The sequence below is a fragment of the Equus caballus genome, chromosome 17, assembly GCF_041296265.1.
Source record: "Equus caballus isolate H_3958 breed thoroughbred chromosome 17, TB-T2T, whole genome shotgun sequence".
Classification (NCBI taxonomy): Eukaryota; Metazoa; Chordata; class Mammalia; order Perissodactyla; family Equidae; genus Equus; species Equus caballus.
Window position 1 is genome coordinate 86,097,756 of NC_091700.1, and position 23,310 is coordinate 86,121,065.

A 23,310-nucleotide genomic window follows, 5' to 3' on the forward strand; every position below is an offset into this window, starting at 1 on the left:
ATATTGGAGATAATTATCTTTTTATTACTGACTTATAGGGATTTGATTTCTAAGACTTGAGTACTTTTTTGGTTATATGTGTGCAGGTAACTTCTGCCATTCTGTGGCTTGCCATTTATTCACTCAATGGTGTGTTCTGATAAAAAAAAAAAAGTCCTTAATTTTAATGTAGCTGAATTTATTGATATTTTAGTTCATGGCTACTGGGTTTTGTGTTCTGTTTTATGAATCTTTCCCTACTCTGAAGTCATAAATATAATCTATATTATCTTTGAGGAGCTTTATTGTTTTGCTTTTTATGTTTATATCTATAATCCATCTGGAATTGACTGTTGTGTATGATGTGAAAAGGAGAAAGTTTAAACGACCATCCTTACTGCTCTGTAAGGCCAACTTTATCACAAAGCAAGTATAATGTACGCATGGATCTATTTCTGGATTCGCTATTCTTTTTCCATTGCTCTATTTTTCTATCATTGTGCTACTACCAAGTTGTCATCAATTATATAGCTTTATAAAAGATCTTAATATCCAGCAGAGCAATTATCCCACCTTTCTCTTCTTTCAGAGTAATTTAGTTATTCTCAGTCCTTGGAATTTCTATATAAACCTGAGAATCAGTTTGACAATTTTCATAAAAAATGTTGAGATTCATATTGGAATTACACTGAAGTTATACATCAATTTTGGGAGAACTGACCTCTGTACAATTTTGAATCTTTCAGTTCATGATTATGGTATATCTCTCCATTCATGCAGGACTTCTGAATTTTCTCTCAATAATATTTTATTGTGTAAAAGGCTTAAATATATTTTATTACATTTATCCCTAGTATTTGATATTTTTGATACTATTGCAAGTGATATCTCTATTTAAAATGCATTTCTTCTTTGTTCCAACTCTTAGAAATAATTCTTGTATACTGACCTATTAATCAGCAACCTGGATAAACTAAAAAATTCATTCTAATAACATATATGTGGATTCATATGTATTTTTTGTATAAACAATTTGGAAGAAATGACCATTTTAATACTTCCTTTTTGATTTTTATGCTGTTTATCCCTTTCTTCACTTATATAGGATTTCTGTATCTCTGTTCATAAATAAGACTGGCTTGTAGTTTTCTATTCTTATATAATGCCCTTTTAGGTATTTGGTTTTCAAGTAGAGCTGGCCTTGTAAAACGAGTTGGGATGTATTGCTTATTTTTCTATTCTCTGGAAAAAATGTGTTAGATTGATGCTTGGGACAGCTTACTAGTAGGATCAGAGAGGTCCAGAGTTTTCTCTAAAATTACAGATTTCATTCCATCAATAGTTAAAAATATGTTCTTCCTACCTCTGCCATGTCCACAGATCTTAAGTAACATGCCCTATTTCAGTCACGGCACAGAATGCTTGGGTCTGCTTCTCCATTTTTCTTGACCAGTTTTACCAGGTGTTTTATCAAGTCTATCAGTCTTTCCAAAGAAACAACTTTTGGCTTTGTGGACCTTAATTACTATATGTTTTTATTCTATTTCATTACTTTTTGTTCTTTATCATTACCATACCCTTTCCTTTTCTTTGATAGAAGTTTAAGTTACGGTTTTCAAATTTTAAGATTCATGGTTAGATGACTGATTTTTCAGCCTTGGTTTTTTTTTCAGATACATACATATAACACACAGATGGGCACTTAGGTTGCTTCCACATCTTGGCTATAGTGAATAATGCTGCAATGAACATATGGGTGAATAAGTCTCGTTTAATTGTTGATTTCAAGTTCTTTGGATAAATATCCAGTAGTGGGATAGCTGGGTACATGGTATTTCTATTTTTAACTTTTTGAGGAATCTCCATACTGTTTTCCATAGTGGCTGCATCTTTTTGCATTCCTACCAGCAGTGTATGAGGGATCCCTCTTCTCCACATCCTCTCCAACATTTGTTATTTTTTGTCCTGGTGATTACAGCCATTCTAATGGGTGTAAGGTGGTATCTTAGGGTAGTTGTGATATGCATTTCCCTGATGATTAGTGATGCTGAACATCTTTTGATGCGCCTGTTGGCCATCTGTATATCTTCTTTGGAAAAATATCTGTTCATATTCTTTGTCCATTTTTTTATTGCGTTGTTTTCTTGTTGTTGTGTGAGTTCTTTAGATATTATGGAGATTAACCCCTTGTCGGATATATGATTTGCAAATATTTTCTCCCAGTTGGTGGGTTGTCTTTTTGTTTTGATCCTGATTTCTTTTGCCTTGCAGAAGCTCTGTAGTCTGATGAAGTCCTACTTGTTGATTTTTTTTGGTTTCCCTTGCCTGAGTAGGCATGGTATTCGAAAAGACTGTTCTAAGACTGAAGTCAAGGAGTGTGGTGCCTACATTTTCTTCTGAGAGTTTTATGGTTTCAGGTCTTACCTTCAAGTCTTTGATCCATTTTGAGTTAATTTTTGTGTATGGTGAAAGATAACAGTCTACTTTCATTCTTTTGCACATGGCTGCCCAGTTTTCCCAACACCATTTATTGAAGAGACTTTCCTTTTTCCACTGTGTGTTCTTAGCTCCTTTGTAGAGGATTATGTCCATAGATGTGTGGTTTTATTTCTGGGCTTTCAATTCTGTTCCATTAATCTGTATGTCTGTTTTTGTATCAGGACCATGCTGTTTTGATTACTATAGATTTGAAGCATATTTTGAAATCAGGGATTGTGATGCCTCCAGCTTTGTCTTTTTTCTCAGGATTGCTTTAGCTACTCAGGGTCTTTTGTTGCCCCATATGAATTTTAGGATTCTTTGTTCTATTTCCATGCAGAATGTCACTGGAATTCTGATTGGGACTGCAGTGAATCTGTAGATTGCTTTAGGTAATATGGACATTTTAACTATATTTTTTCAATCCATGTGCATGGAATATCTTTCCATTTTTTTATGTCACCATCGATTTCTTTCAACAATGTCTTACAGTTTTCATTGCATAGGTCTTTCACCTTCTTGGTTAAATTTATTCCTAGATATTTTATTGTTTTTGCTGTGATTGTAAATGGGATTGTATTCTTGAGTTCTCTGTTAAGTTCGTTGTTAGAGTATAGAAATGGAACTGATTTTTGTAAGTTTATTTTGTACCCTGCAACTCTGCTGTAGTTGTTGACTATTTCTAATAGTTTTCTGATGGATTCTTTAGGGTTTTCTATATACAAAATTGTGTCATCTGCAAACAGCGAGAGTTTCACTTCTTCCTTGTCTATTTGGACTCCTTTTATTTCTTTTTTTTGCCTAATTGCTCTGGCCAAAACCTCCTGTACTGTGTTGAATAAGAGTGGTGAGAGTGGGTATCCTTCTCTTGTTCCTGTTCTCAGAGGGATGGCTTTTAGTTTTTCCCCATTGAGTATGTGTTGGCTGTAGGTTTGTCATATACAGCCTTTATTACGTTGAGGAACTTTCCTTCTATACTTACTTTATTGAGAGTTTTCATCATAAATGGATGTTGGATCCTGTCAAATGCTTTCTCTGCATTTATTGAGATGATCATGTGGTTCTTATTCCTCATTTTGTTAATGTGGTGTATCACATTTATTGATGTGCAGATGTTGAACCATCCTTGTGTCCCTAGTTTGAATCCCACTTGACCATGGCGTATGATCTTTTCAATGTATTGCTATATTTGGTTTGCCAATATTTTGTTGAGGATTTTTGCATCTATGTTCATCAGCAATATTGATCTGTAATTTCCCTTCGTGTTGTCCTTGTCTGGCTTTGGAATCAGGATGATGTTGGCTTCATAGAATGTGTTAGGAAGTGTCCTGCCTTCCTCAATTTTTTGGAAATTTGAGAAGGATAGGTATCAAATCTTCTTTGAATGTTTGGTAGAATTCTCCAGAGAAGCCGTCTGGTCCTGGACTTTTATTTTTGGGGAGGATTTGATTACTGTTTCAATCTCTTTACTTGTGATTGGTCTATTCAGACTCTCTATTTCTTGGTTCAGTTTTGGGAGGGTGTAAGAGTCTAAGAATTTATCCATTTCTTGTAGATTATCCAATTTGTTGACATATAGTTTTTCATAGTGTTCTTTTATAATCCTTTGTATTTCTGTGGTATCCACTGTAATTTCTCCTCTTTCACTTCCAATTTTTTATTTGGGCCTTCGCTCTTTTTTTCTTAGTGAGTCTGGCTAGGGGGTTGTGAATTTTGTTTATCTTCTCAAACAATCAGCTCTTAGTTTCATTGATCCTTTCTACTGTTCTTCTATTTGATTTCAATTTCATTTATTTCTGCTTTAATTTTTATTATTTCCCTCCTTCTGCTGACTTTGGGCTTTGTTCTTCTTTTTCTAATTCTACTAGGTGTAGCTTAAGATTGCTTATTTGAGATTCTTCTTGTTTGTTAAGGTGGGCCTGTATTGCTATGAATTTTCCTCTTAGGAATGCTTTTGCTGCATCTGATATGAATTGGTATGGAGTATTTTCATTCTCATTTATTTCCAAATATTTTTTGAGTTCTTCTTTAATTTCCTCAGTGATTCACTGGTTATTCAGTAGCATGTTATTTAGTCTCTTAGTGACATGTTTGTCACTTTCCAGCTTTTCTCTTGTAGTTGATTTCCAGTTTCATAGCATTATGGTCAGAAAAGGTACTCAATATGACTCAATCTTCTTAAACTTATTGAGGCTTCCCCTATTTCCCAAAATATGGTCTATCCTTAAGAATTTTCCACGTACAATTGAGAAGAATGTGCATTCTGTTGTTTCTGGATGGTGTGTCCTCTATATATCTATTAAGTTCATCTGGTCTAGTTTTTCATTAAAATCCATTATTTCCTTGTTGACTTTCTGTCTGGATGACCTATCCATTGATGTAACTGGGGTGTTAAGGTCCTCTACTATTATTGTGTTGTTGTTAATATCTTCTTTTAGGTTTATTAGTTGTTGCTTTATGTAGTTTGGTGCTCCTGTGTTGAGTGCATAGGTATTTATGTGTTATGCTTTCTTGGTGGAGTGTCCCTTTGATCATTATATACTGCCCCTCTTTGTCTCTCATTACCTGTTTTGTCTTGAAGTCTACTTTGTCTGATATAAGTATGGCAACACCTGGTCTCTTTTGTTTGCCCTTAGCTTGGAGTATCATCTTCTATCCCTTCACTCTGAGCCTGTGTTTGTCTTTAGAGCTGAGATGTGTTTCCTGGAGGCAGCATATTGTTGGGTCTTGTTTTTTAATCCATCTCGCCACTCTGTGTCTTTTGATTGGAGAATTCAGTCCATTTACATTTAGAGTGATTATTGATGTATGAGGGCTTAATGCTGCCATTTAATTGCTCATTTTCCGGTTCTTCTGCATTTCCCTTGTTTCTTGTCCCATGTATTTTAGACTACTAATTCAGTTTGGTAGTTCTCTATGATGGTTTTCTTAGTTTTATTTTTATTTATCACTTGTGTCTCTGTTCTGATTATTTGTTTAGTGGTTACCGTGAGGTTCCTATAAAAAAATCTCATAGATGAGAGAGCCCATTTTCTGATAGCCTCCTAGTTCCTTAGACTAAGCCAATTCTATCTCTGTCCTCTTCCCCTTCTAAGTTATTGTCACAACTTATTCCAATTTGTACTGTGAGTTTGTGGTTAAAATAACGAGCTTATATTTATTTTTGGTTTTCCTTCTCTTTATCTTTGATGTTATAACTGCTAACATGTTCTGATAGAGACCTGTAATTTTCTGATTTTGTCTATCTCCTTGTTCAAGGCTTCATAAGCCCCCTTCCTGAGCATTTCTGGTAGGGGGTGTCTTGTGGTGATGAACTCCCTTAGCTTTTGTTTATCTGGCAAAGTTTTTATTTATCCATCACATCTGAAAGGATATTTTTGCTGCATAGATTATTCTTGGCTGAAAGCTTTTGTCTTTGAGAATTTTGAGTATATCATTCTGCTGAGAAATCCACTGAAAGCCTGATATTTATTTTCTTCTGCCTTGCTGCCCTTAGTGTTTTTCTCTTTTTCATTGACTTTTGCCAGCTTTACTAGCTTATGCCTTGGAGAAGGTCTTTTTCATTAGGAGAGATATTAGCTTCTTTCATTTGTATTTCTAGCTCCTGCCCCAGGTTTGGGAAGTTCTCAGCTATTATTTCTTCGAACAAGCTTTCTGTCCATTCTCCTTTTCTTCTCCCTCTGGAATGTCTACAATCCTTATGTTGCATTTCCTAATTGAGTAGGATATTTCTTGGAGAATGTCTTCATTTCTTTTTAGTCTTAGTTCTCTCTCCTCCTTCATCTGAAGCATTTCTATATTTCTGTCCTCTAGACTGCTGATTATTTCCTTCAGAATATCAGCTCTGTTGTTCAGGGAGTCAAGAATTATCTTTATCTCATCCTTTGTATTTTTCATCTCCAATATTTCTGATTGGTTTTTCTTTATAGTTTCAATCTCTTTTGTGAAGAAGTTCCTGATTTCATCTGTCTATCTGTACTTTCTTGTGACTCATTGAATATTTTTATGATAGCTATTTTGCATTCTCTATCATTTAGATTACAAATTTCCGTGCCTTCAGGACTGATTTCTGGGTGCTTGTCATTTTCCTTCAGGTCTGAAGTACTAACACATTTTTTCATACTGTTTGATGGCATGGATATGTGCCTCCATGTAATGATAGTATTTGGTCGCAGCTTCTACCTGCTGCCACTGGGTGGGGGTCAAGAGCTGTCGTGACCCCTGGCTGGCTTGCTCACAGCTGCTGCTTTTCTGTCATATGTGCGGGCCCTCTGGCCAACTACCAGCATTCTAATAACAATGAACACTCTTAGCACTCAGATCTGGTTTTCTAACTACCATTTCCCACAAAAAGAAGTAAGAATTCTTTGAACAAATGGCAGATTATAGATCTGAGACAGCGAGAATACAAGGTCAAAAAAGGACATTTATCAGAAAGCAAGAAAGTGCTCAGAAAAAGAACATAAGAGTCAGCTTGACAGGGTTCACTAGCCATAGTGGGGCATTGTCAGCATCTAAAAGAACCATGTATGCAAATGACAGAAGACACTGAAAAAAAAAATCCATGAGCAAAATGATACTTGAAAATAAAAGAAAAAAATCAGTATTTGGCATCAAGAGGGGACTACTACACCATCTCCCTTCTCTGAAAACTAGTAACTAAACATAAAGAGTAAATAATTTCCTCTGGATTCTTAGGAAGAATTTTATTTCATGTCATCCTCTGTTGATAAGGGAAAAATCTCTTATTTCAGAAGACTACCAGCTAATCAATGAAGAATAATCTCTCTTTTGCTATCAAAAATAAAATAACTGATTCAAGCAAGCATTATCAATAGATCATAAAAGCATTAAGTGAAAGATTGTGGGCAACACAATATTCACATGGTGTCAAAATATTCCTTGGTAGATTAATTCCTATTTGAAAAAGGAAGAAACACATTTACAAAGTAGAGATTTGGCTATCAACACTGTACCCTTTAAATGTGTAGTAAGACAACCCTGATATTTATATGCTTCTTGTTGTACAGTAAGACAACCTGACAGTCATGTGCTTCAACAACAAGAAGGCCATAAGGAAAGGCTCAACACATACAATACGATGAAGCCTTCTTGCCAGAACATGTTTAAGCTGAATCTAATTAAACTTTAGACATAACTTATAGAATAGAGGAAACATAAGAACTAGAAGAACAAGTCAAAAATACTATAAGGAAACAATCAGTGAAATTCAGAATGTGGGATTTTTCTACAAAGCAACTAGCTTGGTTTCTAAAAAGTCAATACAAAAAAATGTGGATGGGGCTGTTCTACCATAAAAGAAACTAATGAAATGTAACAATGAAACGCATTGTGGGAAACTTGTTTGCATCCTGGTTTGAAAAAAGAAAACACATCTTGTGGGAACAATCTAACATAGACTTAGTCCTCATACTGTGATAATTGTATTGCAGTTATGTAAAAGAATATCCTTATTCTTGGGAAATGCATGTTGAAGTCCTAAGTAAGAATTGATTGCTGATTTCTACAACTTACTTTAAAATGATCTAGACCATTCCTATCCCTCCACCCCCTCGAACAGATAATTATATAAAACAAATATAGCAAGATATTAAGAATCATAGAATCTAGGTGTTAGGTGTGTAAGTGCTCATTACATTAGTCTTTTGAATTTTATGTAGCAATTAAAAGAAAATATGGCCTCCAAAAAACAGACTCAGGGAGCCATAAGGAGAGGCCCAAGTGAGATAAACAAAGAAATTAAAAACAAGTTGGTTGAAATGAAATAAAAATAAAAGAGGCTCAAAACATAACACTGGAAAGAATAAAAATAAGAATGATATCATAGATAATTCAATTAAAGAACTAAATCAGGAGTCAGCAAATTATAGCCTGTGGGTGAAATCCCACCTGGGGCCTGTTTTTATATGGTTCTCCAGGAAAAATATATTATGAAAAATGGCAAAGTAGGCAGAAATTTAACAGAGAGAATTAGAGAAAGAGAGAGACAGGAAGAGCTGTCCTGGTATCACACTCGTCCCTGAGGGTCTGTAAAACTACAGATATGCTAACTGGCCCCACTCGGGAAAATCAGAATGGACATGAATCACCTTGAAAGCATTCCCTGAATAAACACTGCTGAATAAAAAGCAGCTCTGATCCAGGAGGAAGTTCTAGGAAGTAAGGTTTAAAAACAAAATTAAACCCATCCTGGGCAGTGTGGAAGACTGTGTGCAGCCAAAGGTTGAATCTTCTCAGGAGTAATTACAAAGGGAAATTCCAACATTCCAAGATGGATGAATTTGGGGCCAAGTTATAAAATCCCTGAACTGCAAAAGTAGTCTCTAAGTCAAATATACATCCAACAGTAAAAGATGAAAATCTAACTGGCTCTGAGGACTTAAGCACAACCTTTGAGCAGTAAGTGGCTTCTGCTGATCCAGAGGCAGTCCCTAGGAAACCAAGATAAAAGATAAAAATAAGGATAAAAAATCTGAGCAGGAACACCAGAGATATATATTGAGAGGGAAATAGACTATAGAATTAGTTCAGTCACATCACTAAACAAATAAATGATGAAGCAAACAAACAACAAGTAGCCCTGGGGATGAAGGCGTATCAGTACCCAAATGTACCATAGTGTATTATCTAAAATGTTTGCTTTTCAATAAAATATTATGAGACATACGATGGAATATGAGGGGAGTGTGATTCAAATAAAGAAAAAAAAAACAACAGGCATTAGAAGCTGTCTTTGAGGGGCCTTAGATGTTGAACTTAGCATACATAGAAATATGTTCAAAGAACTAAAGGAAACCATGTCTAAAGAATTAAAGGAAGGTTTGATAATAATAATTTATTACACAGATGATAATAACAAAGACACAGAAATTACAAAAAAGAACCAAACGGAAATTCTGGTGTTGAAGAGTATAATAGCTGAAATGAAAAATTCACCAGAGGGGTTCGCTAGATTTGAGTTGGCAGAAGAAACAGTCATTGAATTTAAAAATAAATCAATAATGATCATACAATCTGAAAAACAGAATGTAAAAAAAAAATGAACAGATCCTCAGAGAACTGTGGGACACCACTAAATTTACCAGCATATGCATAATGGGAGACCCATATACACTGCAACTACTGGGGAAAGGCAGTGCATGAGCTTCTCAAAGAACATGCTACCAGAGATTCTTAAGAAGAAAGAGAAGGCAGAAGTGATGGTTGCTCCATAGATCCCAAACAACCATTTTTGAAATGTGCTGGTCTGTGAAAAGCCAGAATGTGTTCTGAGATTGTCTAATATTAAATGAAAATTCTTCTAGCAGATGTTATGTTTTGTTTAAAACATATTAATTATTCTTAATGTGGTGGCAAGCCTCCAAGATGGTCCCCAATGATCCCCACCTCTTGGTACTGAGGCTTTTGTATAGTTCCTCCTCATACTGCATGGAAGTGGTCCATGTAACAAACAGGATATTGTGGAAGTATTATGTGTGACTTCTGAGACTAGATCATAAAAGGCATTGTGGCTTCTGTCTCTCTCTTTATCACTCATTCTGGGGAAAGCCAGCTGTTATGTTGTGAGGATACTTAAGCAACACTAAAAAGAGGTCTACGTGGCAATGGAATGAAGCATTCTGCTACCAGCCAGTGAAAAACTGGGGCCTCCTGCCAACAGCCATGCAAATAAGCCATCTTAGAAGCTTATTCTCCAGCAACAGTCAAGCCTTCAGATGACTGTAGCCAAAATCCTGATTGCATCCTCAGGAGAAATCCTAAGCCACAACCACTCAGCTAAGTCACTCCTGAGTTCTTAAACTCCAGAAACTACGAGAAAATAAATGTTTATTATTTTATGCCATTAATGTATGGGGTAATCTGTTACAAAGCAATAAATTTATACTTAGCTAATAAAAAACAATTTCATAAAATATTTTGGTTTATGTTTCTTAGGTATTTTTATCTAGACAGACTTTTATGTTCCTGTAGAAGTACAGAAGGTTATAAAAGAGTACTTTTAAATAAACACAGAAGTATATTCTATTGAAGTATACTGGTTTGTAATTATCAAATAAGAAAATTAAGGTTTACTTAAAGCTTAAAATACTCGTCAGTAAGACAAATTTATTTAATTTTCTTCAATAATCAAAGAAAAGAAAGTGCTGCCTAATAATATGATGAAAATTGGCTATTACAACCTGTTGTTGGTAAAAAGTAGATCTGGGGTCACTGAGGTAGTGGTGGGATCTAGAACCAGTCACTCTGTTTTAACAGCCTATTTATAACCACTATGCCTTAGTCACTCCGGGTTGCTACAACAGAGTAACCACTGACTGGGTAGCCAGTAAACAACAGAAATTTATTTCTCACAGTTATGGAGGCTAGAATGTCAGCATGCTCAGGTTCCGCTGAGCACCCTCTTCTGGGTTGCAGACTGCCGACTTCTTGTATTCTCACAGGACAGAAAGAGACTAAGCCAGTTCTCTGACATCTTATAAGGGCACTACACCCATTCATGAGGACTTCACCCTCATGATCTAATTACCTCCTAAGGGTCCCACCTCCAAATACCATCACATTGGGGATTAGATTTGAACATACGAATTTTGGGGAGATACAACCATTCAGTTTGTACACACTATTAGATATGTATATGTCCAACAGAAAGGGCTAGAATAGAATCTATAGGTCACAAATCATAGAAGAAACATAGGTTTTTTTTTTTTTCCTGGGCAAAGTTACCTGTTTTACATGGAGACTGAATTTGAATTCCTGTCTTAGTCTCCTCAGCACCCTGTTCTGACCAACTTAAGGTACTTAAAATGTTAACGTGGGTGAGGACAAAGATTTAATGCATGTTTTTCACATTGCTTTCTTGAAATTAACAACAAAAATTTTTGTAGTAAGAATATCTAAATACTTACTATGTGCTTTAATGCATTAAAAAGCAGTTTTCTCCCAGATGGTTTGTCAAAATCAGCAATAATCCAGAGAGTAACTGAAGAAATTACATCATAATCTGAAAGTTTCAAATAGTTTAGTCAAACTAATTCTTTTTAAGGTCCAACAAAAAGCAGGCGACCTTTCCAGTTAACGAAATACATAAAAAATAAGTATTACAGTTAATCCTTCCCAAAATAAGCAAATATTGCTAAAAATTATATATACACACTCATGTACATATAAAAATGCTAAAAGAGTAATTCATTACATAAGCTTTATACAAACTCAGTTACCCAGAAGAAACAGCCCCTAGGGAACATATCTGTGGATACCTTTACCAGTCGACAAAAATTGTATTATGCTTATCACAGTTCCAGTGTTGTCAAACAAAACTGCCTTCTACCTACACTTGTAAAAAAAAATTGATATTTATACCCCACATATATATAAAACCAGATATAATAAAGCTTATTAGTAGATTTTCAGAAAAATTTGAAAACTTGGAAGTCACAGCAAGAAACAATTTTTAATTCTGAAGTCACAGTTAAGTGGGTTTAATTTCATCCAGCCTAAGCACATAACACCTGAAACAATACTTCTCTGGCTATCATTAAAACCTATAGAAAAACTAGTCCTTTAAATCACATGACCCACTTAAAACGACCGTAAAAAATGTGCTATTCCCAAACATACTCTTGAATAGATGTGAAGCTACTGAGTAATATCTAACTTCACAAAATTGTAACAAAAAGAAGGGTAACATTGATTCCACTCGCAACCTTCAGAAACAAATTAAGAATAAGGCAGGAAAAAAACAGTAAGGCAGCAGCACATTCTTTTCAAAAAAGAAAGGTAAAGAATTCTGATGCCTTCTTAAAGCCAGCACTTTTACCATCACAGCAAGTAAACTGAGAAATATTTCAAAAGTGCAAAGTAAATTTCTCACAACTCTATTATTTCCTTACACATGTACATAAATGCAAATAGGAGGAAATTAGGTGTTTCTCAGTTAATAAAGTATTCTTTTAAATTGCAAGAGATTTAACGAAAGGGCATTAATGATAGGCTAACATTCTGATGCCCAGAGGCAATTTTCAAAATACAACCCAGAACCTGACAAATATGTTTCTCCTATTTTTTATTCCTTATTTCTCTGTCTCCTTTTCCCTTAGCTTGACACATTCAGGACCTTAGCCTGCCATAACATGGAACTGCATTTTATTTTACTATTTGTTGGATTTCTTGTAGAGAGACTACTTTATGGATATAAAGTCATGAGTCTGTTATACACTAATTTGGGGTCATCTGATCCAAACTTGGATTCATTCTACAGCATTCTCGAAAACTGGTTGTGTGGCCTCTGCTTAAATCTCTCTCATGCATAAAAATTTGTGCCTTACTACATAGCTCATTCCATCTTTACATCCCTCTCATTGTTAGAAAGCTACTGCTTTATACTGAGATGAAAATCAGCCTTATTTTCTCTCTCATGTATTGGCTCTCCTTTTTCTCTCTCGAGCCAAGCAGGTCACACAAAACAAAGCAAAACCAACACAAACTGAACTTTAACTGTCTCCATCTCTGAATAGTTCATGGTACCTAACAAATCTGTGGCCCCACCGCAGACTCCCTGTCTGGCTAAATCCTTATTTCCAAATATGTTCCTGTCTTGGTCTCCCCTCCTTTGGCTGTGACCCCTAACCTAAGCAAAACATCCCAATGCTGTTTATTAATCAGAGTGCACAACTGTTCTCCTCTGATCTGGAATTATACTTTTATTCAGGCCTTATAAGATATCAGTTTACATAGTCTTGAAAGGATTTTACCACTTTCTTAAAAAAGTGAAAAATGGAATAGCTTGCTTTAAAAAAAGGCAAAACACCAAGATTAATCCCTCTGAGTACAGTATTAGCTAGGAAAGGAGGTATCATTTTCTCAGCACAATCCTTACATCATAACAAATCACAAACTCTCAAATTGAAAACCAGGCCTCTAGTCAAAGATCAACATGCAAAATGTATTATGCAAGCACCTTACTAAAATCACAAGTTTTTGCTACTTTAGGAATAAATTCAGGAAAATAAAAGATGCTTAATTACCTTCTCGGGTTAAATAATACATGTTCTTTGCAATTACAGCACTCTTATCTTGTGAATCCAAGAAAGAGAAAGTAGAGAAATCTTCAACATCAGCAGTTACTGAAAATTTTAACATTAAATGTTAAATAATGAATTAAAAAACATTCACAACTCAATAAGCATTTGTAGAAAAGTATATGGAAGGATTATTTTACCTGATGTAGCTATTAAATTAAGGTACTGCATTTTGGTGTGCAAAATCAAAGGATTTATACGGGGTACAATGTTCTTTTTATCCATAAGGAAGTCAATTGCATTTGTCCAATCATTTAATGTGCCCTAAAATAACAAAAATATCACTTAGGTAAATATAGGTAATTTATATGCATACGTTTTAAAGTTATGCAAAGAATACATCTGAAGACTATGTAACCTAAAATAAATCAATAAATAATATGCAATTTAGGATTCTTATAGTAAATTTTCCTGTAAAACTTTGAATTTTCTTTCCAACTAAGCAATTTTTAGCTGTAATTACGCACAGATAAATTTAATTAAGTATTACTTTTAAAATCACTACTAAATGATCAGGATGGAAATTTTTACAAAATTAACTTTTGCTATTACTTTTGTATTTTTTTGTGAGTGTGTGAGGAAGATTGGCCCTGAGCTAACATCTGTGCCAATCTTCCTCTATTCTACATGGGATGCTGCCACAGCATGGCTTGACCAGTGGTGCCAGGTCCACACCCGAGATCTGAACCTGCAAACGCCACGTGGCTGAAGCCAAGCATGTGAACTTAACCGCTCCACCACGGGGCCAGCCCCACTTTTGTATTTTTTAATACAAAAAATTATATATAAATATCATTCATCATACATTTTCTCATAAACGCTTACCTACCATAAAAACTTCCCTTTGTAAATATACAGTTACATCCACCATTCTGTGAAGAACAGCCTTTTCCAGTTCTTTAATATTCAGCTCTTCACGGTTAAAGGATTCACCATTATAAAGAGCCTGAGGCAAAGGACCTAGGCCAGTCATCTTATAAAAGCTTGCTCCTGCCTATACAATTAAAAAACAACTGAGAGTTAAACAGAATATAGCTCTCTGAAAAAGAAACAAATAAGAAAAAGAAAGGGACACCACCACATTTTTATATTCCAAATTTTACTTTTTCTAATTTTATCTGTCCTTTCCAAACATTATTTAAAGGAAAGTAATGTACCTAGACAGAGCAAAAGTCAGTAAACATTTCTGTAAAGGGCCAGATAGTACATATTTTAGGCTTTCTGAACCATTTGGTCTCTTTCACAACCACTGACTTGTGATGTTATAGTGCAAAAGCAGTGATACACAACACATGGATGGATGAAAATGGCCATGTCCCCAAAAAACTCTACTTACCAAAAAAGGCAGTGGGAGGCCTGGATTTGGCGCATGGGCTATAGTTTGCTGACCCTTGATATAGAGGGTGACATTTACTTTTAAAAAAAAAATGTATTTACCTGCATCAGAGATTCATTCATCCCTGTATTATTAGGTTAATCAATATTTATTGAATTCATGCCACTAACATTAGGCTAGACTCTGTGAATACAGAGCTGAAAATCTGCCCTCAAGGGGTTCACATATATACAAACAAAACAGGCAGGTACAAGGTTCTATGGGAGCCCAAAAAAGAATCACCTAACCAAGCTTGAGTGCGGAGAGGAAGGGATCAGAGAAGGCCTCTGTTAGGGAGTGAAACCAAAAGGATGAGTAAAAATTTGCTAGGGAAATAAAGTGGAGAAAGACATTTCAAGTGAAAAGGGACAGCACAGCAAGAAATGGAGGGGAAGAGAGAATATGGCATATTTAGGCAATGGCAGATGATTTGCTGTGTTTACAGTGGGGAGAGTTATATATAGGAGAGCGCTGTCAGGCATGGGGTCAGAGGGGATAGACAGAGGCCAGATCATGAAGGTCCTCAACACCTGGATCTTATCTTGTGAATGATAAAGTGTCACTAAACAATTAATTCATTTGCTATTCAATACTATGTATCATTATAATAATTATTACAGGCATTATTTTCACAATCACTCCATGAAGCTAAGTACTACTATTACAATCATTTTACAGACGATGAAGCCGATAGAGAGAGATGAAGTCACTTTCAGTGCCACATAGCTACTACATTTTGGAAACAGAATTTGAACTTAGATCTGACCAAGAGTCTGAACTCCCAACCACTGGACTATATTATCTCTGCATTTGTTGGGAGCTTACTGTGTATTAGACTTATGAATGCATATAAATGGTATGCAAAGTCTATCCGAAGGAAACTTATAGTTTAACAGAGGGAGAGATGGATATATTAAAAACAAGTGTGGATATAGTATCCAGGATACCAAGGAGGGGCATGGTCAATTCTCTAGGAAGAGGGTTCACGACAGATAACATGATCAGATTTGCTTATTTAAAAAAGAATACGGGGCAACAATGCGCAGGACAAGGCGGGGAGAGCATACACTGGGGACCGTGGGTCAGGGCTATTGCAACAAGGTGGGAAAGAAAAAGCAAGAGACGAAAATCAGTGGTAACACGCAAGGAGAGAATGAGGCAGTTTCTGAATTATTTAGCTGATGGAAGAGACAGAACTTGATGATCTACTGTTTGGGAGAGTATGAGAGAAAAGAAGTTGTTTAGGATGACTATAACGCTTCTAGCATAGGTGGCCTGGGAGAATGATGATGCTATCCCCTAGGATAGGACGTAAAAAAGAAAAAAAGGTTTGGGGTAACAAGGAAGATGATGGGCTTGGTTTTAGATCCTTTTGATGTAAGATTCTTATGGGCAATCCACTAGGCAGTTGAATACATAGGTCTGGACCTCTAGAAAGATGTCCCTGCTTGAAATACAGGCCCTCTTCTGATTTACTCTATAATTTCCAATTAGGCAACCTGTCCATTCTAAAAACTTTAATTACCACGAATAAGCCAATGACATTGAATTTTATACTTTTCGCCCAAACCTCTCTTCTGAGCTATAGACACCAATATCTACTCAGTTATTTCACATGTCCTCTGGAAATCTCACAGGCACCTCAAATTCAATTTGTGAAAAACTAAACTTCTGATCTTACTTCCAACTCAGTTTCTCCTCCACTGCTTTCCATCTTGGCAATGGCATCACAACCCTCCCAGCTCAACTGAACCCTGGGAGTCGACCTTGACAACTTCTCATCTCTCTTCTACCCTATCCAATCCAGGAGCAGGTCTTGGATTGTACTTCCTAAATAACTTGATTGTGTCCCTTTTTCTCTGCCTCTACTTCTTCCAAAAGCCTCCTAACCCATCTCTCACCTATATGTTTCCCAATTCATCTCACCACATACTTTTACCCTCCAAAAATCCATTCTCAACAACAGAGAATGCTCTTTGAAAAAAAATTCACATCACTGTCACTTTACTCCTTAATATCTTTTCAGGTTTTTCACTGTTGCCAAGGTCTTCTACTCTTCTGAATTCAAATTAAATATTGTTCACAAGACCCTGTGTAATCAGGCCCCTTGCTTATTTCTCCAGCTTCATCTAGGAACTTCCCTCCACAACACAAATACAACACATGCTTGCTATCTATAGGGCAGCAACACCAACTTCTCTGAATTCCTTTGCAACTCAGGACCTGCTAACATTTTTCTCTAAAATCTTAATCTCCTATCACTTCCTTGTTTTCTTTAATCCAACTCTTCCTCCTACTTCAGGACTCAGTGCTTCAGAGAAGTCTTCCTTATCCCCAGCCCCCAGGGCACTCCTCTTTCATTCTGTGTGTTGGGCATTTGCTGGGTCCCATCCAGTGAAGACTCATGTCCATCAATTTTGGGAACTTCTTTGTGATATTTCTCTGATGCTTTCCTCTCCTTTCTGTCTCTGTTCCTTCTGAATTTTATGGATTGAATCTCTAATTTTTTACCTTTTATTCTTATTTTTCATTTCTTTGTCTTTTTTTTCTCTCTGTTCCATTAAATTTTTATTTTATTTTTAGTTTTCAAGAGATCTTTCTTGTACTCTATTCTTTTACCTCTTGTGCCTAGAACATTATAAGTACTCAAAAAATATTGGTTGAAAGTACAAAGTTTGAATGGAGAGAGAAATATGAGTTTAAGGAATAAAGACCTAAATGCATTTATTTTTTTTTGTGATGCAGGAGTCAGAATGATTTTCTAGGCATGAAGAGGAAGGTAGAAAAAGGGGCTTATAGGCTAATGAACATTTAGAATAACTTTTGGGAGGAATAGAGAGGAGAGAAGACCAAGCACAACTGAGGGATTGTCAAATAACAGAGTCCAGTTTAAACTGGAGATTAAGTAGACTTGGGAAAAATGGAGAAATTAAGAGACTGAAGATATCATCATTACAGAACAGTCTTAGGGGGAGAAAGGAGTAAAAAGGGAGAAAACAGAAGACTGTACTCACATACTAAAAAAATAGAATTTAGTATTTCCAAGGAGTGCATGGCATTTTCAGTCTACAAAATTCCGTAGCACTTTTCATAATTTCAAAAGAAAATTACTGCAGATATCTTAAAATGGTAACACCAAAAAAAATTCATTTCACTGCTTAACTTGCTAACTGTTTCTAGACCTATCCTCACTTTCTGCCTCTACATCCTCTCATTTGCCACATATATTCCTTCTAAGATGAAAATAAAGAATTCTCATTTGAAGAAATCGAATGCTGCAACAGACTGTCAGTATTAGAAAGACATTTGTTGTTCCTTTAACTGAAAAAAAAATCAGCTCAGCCCCTTGAGTGAGGCCCACCAACCAACAAAACCCATTTATTGTAATCTGCTTCTTAGAATTTCATTCTTACATCTGAAAGATAATCAGACATCATGAGACATTTGACAAATTCTTTGAACACAAAAAAGAAAAACTACAATTAATAGGAAAAAAGGAAGCTATAGAAAGCAGAGATAATGCAGGCAGCAGAACAAAATATCAAAAAATTAATACTCTTACATAAAAAAAGATATTGTGTCCATGAGAGAAAAACTGGATGATACAAAAAAGGAACTGAAAACAGGAAAGATGTCCAGAAAATTTTAAAAAATCACACAAGACAAAGGAATAAAAAAAGAAGAAAAAGTAAATAAAGATTCAACTCAGAAGATTCAGAAAGAACATAAAATAAAGGAAACAAAAGTATGAGAGAAATAACAAAGGAATTCCAGGAATTGATGGACAGGAATCTCCATTAGAAGAAGGTCATCAATACATTGAATGAAAGAGGATCAAGACAAAGGTATAACATCACGAAAATTCCAAACACCAAGGATAAAAAGATCCTAAAAGCTTTCAAACAGGAAAAATCAATCAATCAATCAAGTGGAAAGAAAAAGGAATCAAAATCAGAATGGTATCATTCATTATTAAAAGCCAGGAGACAGCAGAAGAAAATATTCAAAATCTGGAAGGAAAATGACCACCCAGTCCAACTATCAATAACACGCAAATATAAAATAAGATTTTTAGGGGCCAGTGCAGTGGCATAGTGGTTAAGTTCACATGCTCTGCTTCAGCAGCCTGGGGTTCACTGGTTTGGATCCCAGGTATGGACCTATGCACTGGTTATAAACCATGCTGTGGCAGGCATCCAACATATAAAATGGAGGAAGATGGGCACAGATGTTAGCTCAGGACCAATCTTTCTCAGCAAAAAGAGGAGGATTGGTGGTGGATGTTAGTTCAGGGTTAATCTTCCCCTCACCCCACCCCCCACCCCCCAAAATAATAAAATTTAAAAAAATAATAAAATTAAAATTTTAAATACAAAAAGTTCAAATAATTTTCCTCTCATGCATATTTGCTTGGGAGAGAAATAAAATCAGAAATAAATCAACAAGAGGAGAGGCACAGTGTTCACAAAACCAGAGATAAAGCAGAGATCCTATGAAGGAGAGCAGCAAAGGGAAATCCAGAAATGACAGCTGTGCTTCAGGTCTGGAGCCAACCAGCTCAGTTTAGAGAAAGGGCAGGCACAGCTGCAGAAAGGCATTCTTGGGGCTGGTGTGTGCAAGGGATGGTGCTGGTTTGTTCATGCTATGACTATCTGTAAGGAACATTCTAGATGGGTTCTTTGACCAATCTCTTGACTATTTGGATACGTTTGCAGTATGTAGAAAACTACACACATGGGTAAAAAAATGGAGTAATTCTCAAAGCTAATAAAGTTGTTAAGGGGCTGGCCCCATGGCCCAGTGCTTAAAGTTCCATGCACTCCACTTAGGCGGCCCGGGTTTGTGGGTTTGGATCCTGGGTGCAGACCTACCCCACTTGTCAAGCCAGGCTGTGGTGGCAATCCACATACAAAATAGAGGAAGACTGGCACAGATGTTAGCTCAGGGCTAATCTTCATCAAGTAAAAGAAGAGGAAGATTGGCAACAGATACTCAGGGTGAGTCTTCCTCAGGGGGAAAAAAAGTTGTTAACAAATGGAAGGACAATCATAGTACATGACTTACTAGCAAGGAATCTTTAAAAAGTCACACACACTAAATATTCACTTAATCAAAATGTGTTAAAAACAGATCTGATAATTAGCTGGTTTGCACTGGACAGGCCTTACCGATTCTCTATGTATTGAAATACTTCTGTACCAGCTGGTAAATAACTGCTGTCTTGGGATGGTGATTTCCCCCATGAGAACCAGTGGACCTCTTTCCCAGACCCTCCATGTCAACATGATTCAGCCACTACAGGGTTAGTAATTGCCTCAGCACGAGGGTCTCTAAGACTCTACTCCAGCTCTAAGACCTGATCTGAAACGTTCTGATTGGTTGCTCTCGAAAACACAACAGTTTTAAATATTTTAAGTAATACCACTGGACTGGGGGAGACTAAGTGAAGGTAGGGAGGTGGAAGAGAGCTCAATCCTCAATGGCTATAACAGAAACTCAGCAAATTAATATCTAAAAGTTAAGGCGTGCACTGTACAACTTGAGGAATAAAGAATAAGACAAGATTCCTTTTTTTGAAGTACTTATAGCCCAGCTGGAAATGAAACTTACATCCACATACAGTATGTACAAAAAGGGCAGTTAAGAGGAAACAGTAATATTGAGTTGTGAATATCATTACTTAAGGATAACATAGTGCTATTAAGGATAACATAGTGCTACTCGGGTGATATTTTACAGCAACAGATAATATGTAGTACATTTTGGCCATATAATATTATCTCAACTTTAACCCATTTGTATTACAGCATATATTGCTGCTGCATTTACCTAGAACAGACATGAATAAATGAATCCATTTCTTTCTATATATGTTGTATTATGAACAATATTTCAAACTGTTTAATAAATATATTGAAATTAAATAAATACCTTGAATATTTATTTGAATATTATTGAATATTCCTATCTAGCTGTTCTTAGGAACGTATGTTATTTAGATGCACTTAATATCCTCAGGTACACAGGCATTATTAAAGGCTTTAAATGGTATAATTAATTTGAATCAGAAGAGGTTTTTCAAGAAATAAAGCATATACAACTTAGTGAAAAATCAAATAAGTGGTTTCAGATTAATAAAAAAGAAACAGGCAAATCAACCAGAAAAAATTTTTACTCTTGAATGGGAAGTGATTCTTAGTATCATCATTATGCATCTATCTATCAGTCACACTTAAGAGAGATGATATTTGCAGAAGTGCCAGTGCCTAAGGAAGGTAAGGTCTCAAGAGAAACTGTGTTCTATTACTTAGTAGCAAGCAGAGAAAAGACCCACTTCTATAAAACAAAAAAAAAGAAAGAAAGAAAAAGAAGAAAAGAAAGAAAAAGAAAAACATAACATGTAACGTGTAAGTAATGAATTACTTCCAGGACTCCTATAATTAACACTCGCTACTGGCAAATATTAAAACACAAATGGTGCAACATTCTGCTTTCAACCTCTGCAAATAGGACCCCTAATATACAAAAACTCATTGTTTTTCTATTCCATGAGCTTACATAATCCTTATAGGAAATTTTTGTTCCTTCTCCCCATAATTCAGAATGCCTGAAAAGTACTTATAAAACAATAATTTTCTTTCTAAATTTTCTTAGTGCCATAAATAACTTTATCAAAAGAGATGCCTCCGTGCAACCTGGCCTTAAAAGGAAGCTCATCTTGGCTGCTTTTTAGTTTTGTTTTTTAATTATATGAAAATATAGTAATGGAAAAGAATCAGGGGCTGGCCCCGTGGCTCAGTGGTTAACTTTACATTGTCCACTTTGGTGGCCTGGGGTTTTGCTGGTTCGCATCTTGGGTGCAGACCTAGCACCGCTTGTCATGCCATGCTGGGGTGGCGTCCCACAATAGCACAACCAGAAGGACCTACAACTAGAATATACAACCATGTACTGGGGGGCTTTGGGGAGAAGAAGAAAACAAAAAGGAAGATTGGCAACAGATACTAGCTCAGGGCCAATCTTTGAAAAAAAATCAATGAAACCCTTTCTCACTTCAAAAGCAACCATTTGAAAACCATTCTTCTATAAGTAACAACAACAACAAAAATCCATAATTTCTACCACACTGGCTTTTCAATCGCATAAAGACCACCAGACCTTTGGCTTCCTGGCTTTGATTCCGTTTCAACACAGCCTGCACTCCACAGATCTCGCTGATGGGCTATTCTTTGGGCCTCTTATGCTAATGCTTTACCTGTCCTATGAAATTCAACCTTAAGATATTTTATCTAGTTACCTTCCTTCACTCATATGGGTGGGCATTTTGGACTGTCTTTAAAACTGAAAAGATTGACACTCCTGTAAATTTATGGTAGGCAATTTCAGCAGAAATTTCAGCACCAAGGCAATTCTTTTATATGTTTTTACTCTACTCCCTTTCCTGGTCCACGGAGCAGCAATTTCTAAAACTTCATTGCTCTCCTGAAGTTCCATTCCTACCACACCAACCCTCACTCTCAGCCTTGCCTCCTCATTCAACAGTTATTTACTGATTACACATGATCCACTCACAGAGCTATAGGCCTACAACATCCCACAAGACAAATACTATTCCTGCTTTCATGGAGGATGCAGTCTAGTGAGAAGGCAGGTACTGAACAACTAAGTATAATTAGTATTACACAGGACTATATTGTACTATTTTAGCATCTAAGTTAGCTTGGGCAACTTAATCTCATATAGAGGGTTAGAAAATGCTTCCCACAAGTTTTTCCCACAAGTGATACTTTTCCCCCAAAGTAACATTAAAGCCAAGAGCTAAAGATAAGTAAGCACAAGCTAGGAAGAAAAGGGAGGGAGTCTCGACAAACATCGAGAACAAGCATGTGCAGTTCCTCTGATCAGGAGGTCACCCATTCAAGAACCTGAAATAGTGCCAATATGGCTGCAACAGAAAGAGCAAGGAAGAGAGTAGTGAAAGATGAGACTAAAGAATTAAATAGGGGCCAAATCCAGTAGGACCTTTACGATGCTAATGATTCTGAACTTTACTTTTACTATGGAGGGATACTGCATGTAACAGTGACAGGATCAGACCTACTTTTTAAACAACTCTTGATATCCATATAAGCACTAGAAATTCAACCCCAATGATGCCACATTTTCCTAAGTTTGGTTCTTGTCCTAGCATTTAACTAAAAAGCCAACTTTCCATTTCTTCCTCAAAAAGCACAAATTACATTGTTTAAGATTTTACATTCAAGTTTTCTATCCCGTCAATCCTGAGAATTACCTTTTTTTTCATATTTTTCAAAAATTAAATAGTGGCAACTTAAATACTGTGTCCAACTTGTGTCATTCAAAGGTCTAAAATTTCCC

The 23,310-nt window shown here is 36.0% G+C and overlaps 1 protein-coding gene across 3 annotated transcripts in view; it reads right to left on the reverse strand.

Moving 5' to 3' along the window:
* UGGT2 (UDP-glucose glycoprotein glucosyltransferase 2) overlaps positions 1-23,310 on the reverse strand; it is a 184,724-nt gene that overhangs the window by 74,647 nt on the left and 86,767 nt on the right. For all 3 annotated transcript variants that reach the window (XM_001916487.5, XM_023621731.2, XM_023621734.2), the window contains exons 17-20: positions 14,386-14,550; positions 13,697-13,820; positions 13,503-13,601; positions 11,385-11,479 (exon numbers count right to left, since the gene is read on the reverse strand). In XM_001916487.5, the coding sequence (XP_001916522.1) occupies positions 11,385-11,479; positions 13,503-13,601; positions 13,697-13,820; positions 14,386-14,550 (483 nt within the window). The remainder of the gene's footprint in view (positions 1-11,384; positions 11,480-13,502; positions 13,602-13,696; positions 13,821-14,385; positions 14,551-23,310) is intronic.